Consider the following 12492-nt stretch of genomic DNA (forward strand, 5'->3'; position numbering starts at 1 on the left):
GAGGCATATGAGGGTACATGTAGACGTCTATGGGCACTGTATTATGGGTCCAAAATATGGCTGTGTGCATGAGTCCATCGTACCTTGATGTTTGGGATGCAGAATAGTTTTTCTGGACTGAGTGACCTGTGCGCAAACAAAATAGACGTTCCGATGCCAAAGGACATAACGGTTATATTTGTTGTCCCTGCCTGCAGTGTTATTGGGGGAGAGAAGTCCGAGTCCGCCGTGGTGTCTGTAAGAAGGTGTCTTCCTGCCGCGTCTGGTCTACGTTGACCTCTCACGGCAAAAATAACGGGGTCTTCAGCGCTATTCTAGGCAATGGAAACGTGATGGATCCTATGGAGTCAATGGGCGCCATCAGGTTATGACTGATAAAATCCTTCAAAGAGCCTCACCCGTAGCCAGTCAGGGTATTATGCTTGGCACCAGACGGGCTTACAGCTGGTAAACGGCCATATTTGCCTGCATTTATTTTTCACCGCTCAGCCAATTATGAGTTTTTAGACTTTGGGGCATCTGCCTACATCTATATTGTGATAAAGCTCTACATGATGACGCTAGAAGAAAAAACCTGGTCATATAATTGGTCGCCTCCTTCGTCTTTCTGTCCTGTTGAGAAATTTAAAAAAACGGTGACAAATAGGTTTAGGAAAAAAGAAGCGGGGCTGAGGCTACCCTGTTTAATATTGTGAGATAGCTTTGCTTGGTCTCCATTGTAGAGTTGGCTGTCACTATTTGATAAGCCCTTCCCCCTACATACACGCCTGCCGAATGTGGAGAGAACCATCGGGTCACACTCTCCCATAATTCTACAAGAGGGTGGTCGTTAAAAGAACATCGGGTCACTGTTCACCACAGGGGTCGGTCATCCTACTGAGGACTTGCCGATTTAAAACCTCACTTTTTGCAGATACTGAACTTTGTAAAGTAACACAGAAGAAAACGGCATTATGCTACAGAAAGGTTTGGGGAAGATGGAGAGTGATGGCAAATGAGTAAGGTTAGGCACTTAGGAAGGGAAAATATGTCCCCATTATATACTAAATGGGAAAACAGTCGGTAAAACGGACATGGAAAAGCACTTGTGGATATCAGTGGCAGCACCTGAACTGTAGCAACCAGTGTCAGGCAGCTGCTGCCAAGGCAAATAAGTTCATGAGGTGTATGAAAAGGAGCGTAGATTCGCGTGACGAAAACATAGTTCGCCCACTTTATACTTCTCTAGTAAGACCGCAAATGGAATATTGTTCGTAGTTTTGGGCACCAGTGCCTAGAGACATAATGGAGCTGCAGCGGGTTCAAAGGCGGGCTACTAAAGTAATAAATGGAAGTGTGGACTACAGTACCCAGAAAAATGATCAAAATTTGAGTTGTTCTTTGGTAAGAGATGGATGAGGGATGACCTATAACTATGTATAAATCTATCCATACAGGGACACTAACCTAAAAGAGAATTCTTTACGGTAAGAGCAGTGAGACGATGGAACTCTCTGCCAGAGGAAGTTGTACTGGTGACTTTGTTGAAAGATATTGAAATGGGTCTGGAAAATTACAGGTTATGGGCACTAGATTACCCGATATGGGCCACTTATCCAGGAATTAATTTTGATTACCTTATTTGTAGTGCGGAAGAAATTTTGAGGACAATTGGCTTCTGTCTCGTGCCTTTGGATCAATACTGCAGGATAATAGGTTGAATTGTGTAATTTTTTTCAGCCTTACTCACTTTGTTACTACAGATGAGATGTACGGCCACTAAAGACTAAACTATTGTTTTTGAAAAATTAATCGTTCAAGCGGTGGTAAGAAACTCTGTAATATATTTTGATACTGAAACATTTTCCAACCTCCGTTTCTCAGACTACCTCCCCCCCACGCCTTCTTCTCTGATCATTCATTCTCAATTAGCTGGTAAATCCGTATCCAGTGAGGCAGTGATGAAGGTGGATTATCAGCTCACTGAGGGATCAAGTGATCTGCTGCTCATAGAAGTCTATGGAGAGGGGAGAGGACAATTGAGCAGCTGCAGAGAGAGACACAGACAAGTTTCTTCTAGTAGACCTTTTGATAACTACTCAGATGCCTCAGTCAATAGCGACCGCAGCATCTAATCAGTAGAACAAGGGGAGAGCCCCCTCTGTCACTCCATAGCCCCCCGCAATGCAATTGTGTAGTGCCGATGGTTGTCATGGCAGCCTGGGCGTCTATTTAAGGCCTCAGGAATGTAGAAAATACCCCAAAATGGTACCAATAAAACGACCACTCGGCCCGTTAAAAATTCCCTTCTACCGACGGAAAAATAAAGTTAGAAGGCCGAAATTGTAAAAGCTAAAATGTGTTCGGCGATCAGTGATTCACTTGTTTCAGATCAATTCTTGGGTCTAGAGGTGAAGCGTGAATAACTTTGGATGGAAGAATTACCTGACAAGTTTGAAACAAGCCCCCGGGTGGCGGAGTAAGTAAATCCAACCCCGCACAGAGACTCCCATTATACCAGGAGAATATTACGCTGTAATTATTGTTTGTGAAACTTTCCTTATGCAATAGAATCCAACCCGAATGTTAATGCAACCGGATCATCAAGTTTTATGTTTTCCTCTGACAAAGCAAATGAAACTGTACTGACACGTAGCACCTCAGGGATCACCTGGCACCGCAATTGTCATGTCAATTGTATATCTTCCTGACAGCGCAGCTTTCATTCTATTGAATTAATGTGTTCAGCAAAGCATATGCAATAGACTGTTCTCAAAAAATGGTAAACAGCGCCCCTCCTGTCCTTAGGCTGTGTTTGGTATTGCAGGTCATTGAATGGGACTAAGCTGTAGTACCAAACATGGACAAGAGTGGCACTGTTTCTGTTTAACCTCTTCCCATCGTAAACGTACAACAATGAGAGACGGAATAAAGAAACGGCAGCTGGGCACGCAACTTTTTGACATTTTTAGGTCTGGATTACACACACCCTTTAGATGCAGTTTTTGGCTCCGAAGTGGATCGAAAGGGAAGGAACGTTCTATAGAAAAGCCTGATGCGTCTCCTTTCTTCTGTGTTCACGTCTGTTTGGATCAAAAACTGAGACAAAAACTGCATTAAAACTGTGTGTGAACCTGGGCTTAAGGGACAGCCCTGGGCCTAACCAAAGCCCCCAGGGTTATCCTTTGTAAATCCGTTTTACATGCACTGTATTAGAATAAATATATGTTCCAATGTGTTCTAAAAAAAAAAAATTTTGGAAGATTTTAAAAAGTTTCAAAAACGAAGTCCTAAAACATAAAATCTATACATATTATGCGCTTAATCGTTACACCCATATGATGAGTTGGAAACTTAATTTAAGGTGTTCGGCAAATGACCTAAAAAAAAAAAAGGTTCTGTCCTGGGAGATCTTTTTGGCTATGGCCCCCCCCCCCACTTTCTACATAACTGCATAATTTTTGGGAGGCTATAAATGAAAATGTGCTATTCGACTTGAATATTGTTGCTCGTTCCTTGAAATTGTTTTTTTTTTTTTTTCTTGGCACCAGGAACATTTCCCAGCATCACCATGTCGGCGTCCAACTCGCAGCAGATCCTGGAGAAGACAGAACCCGTGAGAGGTACGATATCCACACGAGACATTGCAGAATGTTAACAAATCAGAACAAAAAGAGGACGTGTTAGATGGAAAACGCCCAATAGTTACTGCGAAACATGTGTGGAAGACGATCGCAACCAGAGGGCCGGAACAGCTGTCTTTTAGGTTACACAACTTTGCATTGATCCAAACATGAAGTCATCAACAGCCTTTGGATTTCATGTGAATATTAACAGATGAAGTTTAGTGCTCAAAACCGGCCCACGTCAAAAAAACGCTGTTTCGGGAATAGTTAGTAAAGCAACTTACGACTTAATGAGTCCAGTGGCATCAGATACTTGTGTATTGTGCCCAGGAAGCGGAGGACCGTATACCTCACTTTTCTGCGGGTGCGCAGTGTACTGTCCTCTGCTTCCTGTTACCAATGCGCATGTGTCCGATGCCGCTCCTCGTTTCATCTCGGTAAATTGGGAGTTTCTTCTATAACTATTCCCTAATCTGCTGTTTTTGGCCTGGGCAAATTTGGAATAATAAACCCTAGCTACATATAGGCATGCTGGGGGTTTACTGGCTTCAAACTTCTTGACTGTTTCCCTTTAAGATATTATACAACTATTACTAGCTGCGTATAATAGCTCATCAACGATGGAGTGAAGGGAAGGTTGGCACTTTTTAAGGGTACAGTGGGTTAGTTGGGGCACTCTGGAATTATGTGAAAGGGCAGTCTGGCGCGGTTATTCGGGGTGCTCTTAAAGTCCGGTATAACCTATGCTACTGTTTCATGTATTGGTCACATGATGTATTAATATATATATATATTTCCTGTTTACAAACAGGTGTAAAACATATGAAACCTCCGCTAAAACCCAAACCATTGGTACCTCCACGTCCTAAAGAAATTCCTTATTCCAGTGGCGCAAGTAATAGTCCTTTGCTATCACCAACATGTGGCCCATGCTCTCCAACTTTGGATATGCCGTCTGCCTTCAAAATCAGCCAGCTCACAGGACCACAGCCTTATGGGACCAGGCGGACTTCTTTAAAAAGATGGTCCTCCTCTGTTGGAGAAGAAGCGAATCCGGAGAATAACGCATTGTCACCAGTGGAAAACAGAAGTCTAGATCTACCAGCCAAGGTCACAGCCCAACCGTTATCTGCTCCTTTGAAGCCTCTGCAGAGTGGACCGGTCTGGAAAGGAAAAAGTCCCTTTATGTTAACAACTCGAGGATGGGGAGAACAAAGATTGAGTCAATCAAGGGATCATGGAAATGAGAGGTGAGAATCCTTTTTTGATTACTAGGGTCAACTCCAGTTTTTTTTTTTTAATCTTGTCAAATTTTCAATGTCTTAGAGGGGTTGTCTTGGTGGCCAATAGACCGTCTGCTGCCGTCCAACCACTGTTACCCGGCTGATCACTAGAGCAACGTAGCTTGGCTTTTTCTGGGTGGCCAGTTGGTCACACGTTGACTATGTGCTTCTGTATATGTCTCCTACGTCTTTGCTGAGACAACCCCCCCCCCACTTTAAGGCCAAGTTGACACATTTTTCGAAACCATTTTGGGCATTTATCCCTATGGTTTTTGAGGATCTTAGCCTAAGTTCTCTAATGTCGCTATAGACACGAGATGATTGTCAGTCAAGCAATTGTTGGCCCAAAAGCGATAACCCTCCTGCCCCAAATACCCGGTAAACCTGTACATCTGCCTCCTATAAGCAGGCATGCAGAGACGTTCTTCGGGTGTTCGACCTGTGAGATTGCACAGGGTCCATTACTTATTACTACTTAGGGGGGCACCACTGGCCCTGATGACCTGGGCAGTGTAAATTATACAATGTAAGATTTATTTTTTGGGCACTATATGGTGGCATTATGTGGCCTTTATATTTCAGTATTATTTTAACAATATATGGCAGTAGTATGTGTTTTTTATTTGGGCATTTATATGAAAGACATGGAAAATGTAAGCCCCCTTCCTGCTGTCCTCTCCCCGTCTTTGTCTTTTTTCTTTCATCGCTTCCCCATACTTAAAACCTCTGTTTTTATTTTGTCAGCGAGGCTGCGTCCCAGAAACCCCGTCCCATCTCGATGAGTAAAGATACAGATCGACAAAAAATAGAAGATAATGCACTTGAACAAAATACAGTCCCTAATTCAAAAAGTCACCCAAAAATTACTCCAGCGGAAAAAGGTGTGACTTTAAATGCCCAAAACTCCATAGTAAGTCCTGCAAAATTGCCCTCAAGAGTGTCTGAAGATGTAACGATGGCCTCAGGATTTGGTTCCTCGAGTAATCCAACGCAGGTTAAAGAAGTTCAAAACCAATTTTCTGCTCCTCTACAATCTGAGATTAATGTTGAAAGTAGCAAACCGGTCCCGCAATATGACCATAAGGAAGCTAAGATGGGGCAGCCCACTGGGTCAAAAAGAGAGGAAAAAGTTCCAAATGTTCCTACGAGGAAATCCTTACATGTGCCAAAAATTCAGCCGGAGGAAAAAAATGTCATCGTTTATGATAACCAGATTCCTGATGTATCTACGACGTCAGATGGACACAAATTACTCCGTGATGACATCTGTATAGACCAGGGACACGTGGAAAACGGGGACGAGAAGCACAAACCAGAAACTGAAGTAGATCACCCTCACAACCCCCAACAAATTGGAGATGTTACACCCCAAAAACATACACAAAACAGCAATACAGATTCCGAGCAACCAACACCTCCTGATAAACCACAACCAAAGGACAACTATGTGGATGTTACGTCGAAGCTTTTACCCCCAAAACCCAAAGAACGGAAAAAAACATCCGTTCAATTCAATGTGCCAAAATCAGATGACCAAGCTGAAGGACAAAGACCATCGGACTATTCTCCGTCTGAAACCAAAGAATATAGACCCAAGGAGGATGAAAGTGCAGAAAGATGGCAAAAAGTGGCTGGCATCGAGGAGGTAAGATAAAAAAAAAAGGGTCCGGCAGTTGGGTCTCATGTACACGGCACAGCCACGTGGAGGCTGAATGTAGGCACGCAACGGTTGTGTCGGTGTTTCATGCGGCGCCATTTTATGCAGATATTCTCCACTAGAAGACAGCGCCTCAGTATTATGGCGTCTGTTAGAACAGGTCACGATATCGGAGGTTACAGTAGAATCCCACATGGGCCCTTTTTTCCATTCACATTTAAATCCGAACCCATGTGACATCCCACCCTCTTCTACCTTCACATTCAAAGCTGCGTTCACAATTACCCATTGTAATCTTTCAGCATTGTCAGCCTTACATTCTCATGACCGAAATCAGAAATGGGGCGTCTCATTACAATTTTTCAGTAGTGCAGCCTCAGGCTTGGGGACAGAGATTAAAAAAGATTCCTTTTAATTCGACATCCAATAAAAAAATTAATTCTGGAAAAAAACAGCCGAGCAGCAAATGGTGAAACAATATTATTTGTAAGAATGTAATCCGTAAAGCCTGTTTATCGTAAGTCGCCCACTCGCCCCTTTGTGGTAGGGAGGAAAACTACATCTGAGAAGATCAGGGTGACATATGCTTCTTACTAGAAAACCCGAACGTCCGCTTGTAGTTGTGAACTGCCAGGGGCATTTTTATAGGGGGTGCAGAGGTCCTGGTGCTTGAGGGGCTCCAAATTGCACATAATAGTTGGGGGGGGGGGGGGTGTGGGAGTTTTGGCATAGAATCTGCGTTGGGACACGAGCTTCCAGTTACCGCACTGAGTTTGCAGCCACGTGATATTTTTAGGTCACAGCGAGGCTCCTCATGATGGTTTTGCATAGTCTGTCTTACATTTCCCTATTAGGTAAGTTAATTTCTCCCGTCGTGTTCCCAGTGTGTTAGGTTTTTTTTTAGCCCACATCGGGAATGCTGATATTGAAGGACTTCTCATGTTTCCATGCATCCTTATCTGGCGTATGTTTATTTATTAACTATGCTTGTAGTGACTATGCTACATAGGAATGCATTACAGAGACTGTGTAGAGCTGTACTGATGTGGTCTACACATAGAAATATATTGGGGTAAGACCATTGGAACGCCCACCTTTATGGTGGGAATACAGATTACAGATGTGCAGTTAAAAATACAACTTTATAAAAACAAAATGTCACTCGACAACATAGAACGTGGGATACAGTGACGGGGTAAGAAGGAGTTCTTCTTAAAAAGAAAGGGAGATTGGGGGAAGAGGGCAGGATTATTGGGGTTCCTCACAAGGCAAAGTGGAAAGGTTCCAAACAAATAGGGGTCCGAGTCCGTTAGAGGTCGAGAAGCCGAGTCAATTGAGTGGAAGGGAGAAGGGGAAATGCTCCAGATTCCCTGAAATATATAATTGGAGTCAGCCAATATAGAGGATAATTTTTCATTGACCGTATACCATGAGGGGCATCTCGCCGAGTCCGGGGGAACCCATCAATAAATTTTTGTTCTGGAGAGCCTCCTGTGGATTCTTCTTAAGGTAGTGGCCTGTTCTCGAAAGGATTAGGGAATACACATGGGTCGAAAGTTTTTCTATGTGAGGGCATCCCCGACAGATGTGTTTGTCTGAAAGCAATGAGGTATTTGTAGCATGGGCTTCAAAACTGATTGTAATGGAAAACTTTTTGGATAAAATTAAAAATAAAACAAGACAATAGGGAAAGAAAGGGAGGGGATAGCTAGACTTTCCTCCACCGGGTAAAACATTCAGTTCACGCCCCTAGCCCTGTATCTTAATAATCCTCCAACTCCCTTGTCTACGAAGTATTTCTTGCGTGTGCCGACACTAGGATCCGTGTTGCTGATTCCCATACCCTTCATGTGACAAGGTGAGCTGGACAATTTTTTCATATTTTTCCCTGTATCTTAATATCCAGTCTATGGCAGAGTGGTTTGTTGGCATCTGAGGTACATTCTCCACCAGCCCCCCCCTACCTATGCAAAGGGCCAAGTAAGAAGCTGAGAGGGTGCCGCAGGCGTGGGACATCTTCATTCAAAAGACGTCTGTTACTCTTACCTTGCCTGGTCCAGCTCCTCTCTTTAGCGATGGCCCTGCTGGATGTGGCCACAGCTCTTTTCTTTACTACGGCTGGCAGTATTGGGTTTCCAGGGGAACCGGCACCCAATGATGGCATCAGGCCTTCCGGCCTGTTTAAAAGGTACTCCGCCTGCCATGCCTTACCTGTTGATCAAGGTACCTCCATTATTTTGCTATTGTTCCTACTTGACTCTGTTCCTGACACTGATCCTCACCCTGATATCGGCCCTAGTCCTGAATTATAGTCCAGTCTCGCCCTCTGCATTTGTTGCTTAGTTCCTGTGGTTCTACTCCTTCTATCGACTCCAGACTACGGTTCTGTCTCATCCTTCGGCTTGTTACTTTGTGACTACTAATCCCTTAACAACCACTGACTACGTTTCTAACACCGCTACAGCTCACCTACCGCCAATCGGTGACTATTCTGGGGATCGCAACCTGGGACTCAGACTGGGAAAATCTGTACCTCCTTGTGGCCACTTTGATTCTCAACTATCCCAAACTGTCAGTGGAGAGGTTGTCGCCACTTTCTTTTGGTTATTTCCATAGCCTAAATTAATTTCACTTCTCAATTGAAACCCAGGACAGAAACGGAGTAATTCTTGATCATGAGGACACCCCTCCTATCAGGAGTCCAACGTTTTTCTAGCTTTGTCTGCTCATAAATCAGTATGAAATATCACTGACTTGTCAGGCAGAAACACCAAATACATTTTGATTGTGTGCTAAAGGTGGACGGAAAACCAGTTTTCCTGGTTCCTCCATGATAGATGAGAACCGGAGCACTTTAGCTGTTGATATACTATGATCCGTATCTGAATTTACAAATCTGCATCTTCAACAATCTTTAGAAAGACCATGAGGGTTCCCTGTGACCTGATTTCATTAGAAACCTTGTAACTCCTGTATCCATATATGAAATACCTTTTTAGTCTGACCATGATGGACCAGAAATATCACAGGTCAGTCGTGCATTCTGTAAAGTTAAATGTCCAGAATCCATAACCTGGTCCACAATCTTCAGAGTTGGTGGAGACGAGTGGCGGGACACCAGCTGCGTTATTTGTGCTAGCGCCTTGCTCCTTCTCCTTATAAGCAGCTGGGAAAACTGAGGTCACGAGGATTTCTGACTTTCTGAAAGGAGAAGTGTCCTCAAACATTTCCTAACCCTCAAAGTCAGAAGGCCTCCCAAGGGTCAGTGACCAGAGGCCAACCCATGCCAAAGCTTAGGGTGACCCGCCTGTGCCCTTGTGCTGAACCAATCAGCTGTGGAACATTATCCACCACTGACCGCTTCTATCCAGGTGCGATCTGGAGCAATCCCTGCTAGGCCTCATGCATCCTATCTGGTGTGCGCTATCCGGGCTTAAAATATTAGACAGTTGAGTTATCGAAAAGCTAATAATTGCCGGGATGTCGGAATGGACGCTTTGTTGGATAGAATAAAAATTCATAACCAAGCCAAATAAATCACCGCTTTTTTTTAACTGAAATTTCCCGGTTTATAAGATACGATTGTAGCAATCATGGGAATCGCTTTGAGCAATTTTTTGTGTGGTCCAGATAATTGTTGATGGGTCTGATCATTAATACAGAGCGAATACGACGATGATCTGACATACTTGGTCATAGCAATAAATCCAACCTGCAGAAAAAGTGCAGTTATGTATTTTGAGGATGGACTTTCTCTAACCCGGGGCAAAGACTGTTGTCCTTTATCTCTATATCTAAATACCTCGGTCTAAGCAGTCGCATTTCATCACCCTCTCGGCACCAGGTGTGCGCTCTGGGTGTTGTAGACCTCTAATTTCCCATGAGTCTTTGCCAGTAGTCTCACCGTGTTGTAGCTTCCTCGGCCTTCTGCTGTGCCGTCCGAAACCGGAGTAAATCACTGAGGCTGGCTGCTGCCAAGCTACACGCCGCTCCTGTCCGTCCCCCCCCCCCTACGGCCTGACACAGACATTGAGTCGCTATGTTTCCCGCCCAGCTTCCCACCTCAGAATGTGTGTTCCTTTGACTTCTGTCCCGTACCCTTCTGCTGCCATTCTGGACCTGTACACCACAAACACTCCGTGTGCCCCATTGACTACTATCCGGCTAGAGAGCAGAGCAGGAACACATTGCATGCTTTGTAGCAACGCGTTCCCCGCCGTGGAACCGAACCGACCAAACCTGGCATGTCACTAGTGACGCGCCGTATACTGACCGTATTCTAGGTATACGGCACATCAACAGAGCAGGCAAAAATCACGATCTCGCCAGTCGCGTGACCTTCAACAGCATCGGCAATTCAGAGACAGTAAGTGCATTAGAAATGTGATCTGAGGAAGAGGTTCTAAGTAGAACCAGTTAAAAAATTTAACTCCGAAAGCCCCTTTTATGACGAATTGGTTGTGACCGTAGTACTCTGAATATCCTGTCTTAAGGTCCGCATTGATTCTGAGCTGATGGTATGTTAAAAACATTCAACAAAGTCCCCCCGACATGTTTAGCCGAGATGACGTCCTCAGGGGTACAATGGGGCAATGGCGACACGGGGGGCTTTGTTGAATGTTTTTAACATACCATCAGCGCAGAATGAATTCTGGGATCGCGGTCTGCAGAGGCTTCCCTCCAGTATAGACTGTATATTAATTCTTCCGTTTCATGTATATGAGTGATAATGTTCCGTGGCTGGTTTTTAGAATATCGGCTACGTGACTGTAATAAAGGTTATTTTCGTTATTCAGAATTATTTGAATCGAACAATTCAATCCCTTCTGTTAGTAGTGTGGAAAATAGGGGTAGTTGTCTTATAGGCAAATTGTGTTTTGGCATAAATTTTACCTGCTAGGGCAAATATTTTTGTTTATTTGTACTATTAGAGATTTCTTCTGACTTTACCCAAAACTGACTCCGACTCCACAGGCCTAGTTGCCACATTTTCTATAAAACTTGTTCTGCCTAGCAACAGTCCTCGCTGCCAGAGGTGACCATGCCAGATCTCTCTGCTATTGTGGACCAGTGTGGTTACTCTCCGTATGATAGAATTGCAGGAAATTTACAGCTAATGCACCCCCAGCGCTGCCAGTTCTTGCATACAGTGGAAAAATATGACGTTTGGGTTAAACCTCATAATTATAAAGCCCCTGTGCCGCCTATTGCGACACCTACGAATTTATCAGAAAGTGGGTGGGATTCCAGAGTCCCAGTAATTATTCGGACCGGACATAATACTAAATAGACTGTAAAGGATCTGCCAGGCACAGCTTCTGTGTCAACGCCCATAGGTAATCAGTCTGCACCTGCTTCTATGTCTGTGAGACTGACTCCATCTTCCACCACTCAGGATGGCAGAATTAGGAGTGGGAGAGCCTATCGCAGCCTGGCCAGATGGAGCTAGGTCCCGCCCTCTGTCTATTTATACCTGCCTTTCCTGTTCCTCCTTGCTTGTGATTCTTCTCGTTTTGTTTCCTGGCCCTGCTGCAGCTTCTGAACTATTTGACCCTTTTTCATATTGACCCTGGCTTACTGACTACACTCCTGCTCTGCGTTTGGTACCTCGTACACTCCTGGTTTGACCCTGCTTGTTCACTACTCTCCTGCCTTGCGTTTGGTACCTCGTACACTCCTGGTTTGACTCGGCTCGTTCACCTCTCTTGTTTCTCACGGTGTTGCCGTGGGCAACTGCCCCATTTCCCTTTGCTTCTGTGTACCCTTGTCTGTTTGTCTGTCGTGCACTTATTGAGCGTAGGGACCGTCGCCCAGTTGTACCCCGTCGCCTAGGGCGGGTCGTTGCAAGTAGGCAGGGACTGAGTGGCGGGTAGTTTAGGACTCACTTGTCTGTTTCCCTACCCCCATCATTACATAGACACTGTTTTTACTATATTGTTAGCAGTTG

At 44.5% G+C, this 12492-nt stretch overlaps 1 protein-coding gene across 1 annotated transcript in view; it reads left to right on the plus strand.

Annotated features, from left to right (window-relative positions):
• The window catches only part of TNKS1BP1 (tankyrase 1 binding protein 1), a 38986-nt gene that overhangs the window by 2340 nt on the left and 24154 nt on the right, over positions 1 to 12492 (plus strand). Inside the window, exons 2-4 of the mRNA XM_075842149.1 lie at positions 3531 to 3602; positions 4417 to 4855; positions 5633 to 6533. Coding sequence (XP_075698264.1) covers positions 3551 to 3602; positions 4417 to 4855; positions 5633 to 6533 — 1392 coding nt within the window. The 5' untranslated portion in view covers positions 3531 to 3550. The remainder of the gene's footprint in view (positions 1 to 3530; positions 3603 to 4416; positions 4856 to 5632; positions 6534 to 12492) is intronic.

The sequence above is a fragment of the Rhinoderma darwinii genome, chromosome 11, assembly GCF_050947455.1.
Source record: "Rhinoderma darwinii isolate aRhiDar2 chromosome 11, aRhiDar2.hap1, whole genome shotgun sequence".
Lineage (NCBI taxonomy): Eukaryota > Metazoa > Chordata > Amphibia > Anura > Rhinodermatidae > Rhinoderma > Rhinoderma darwinii.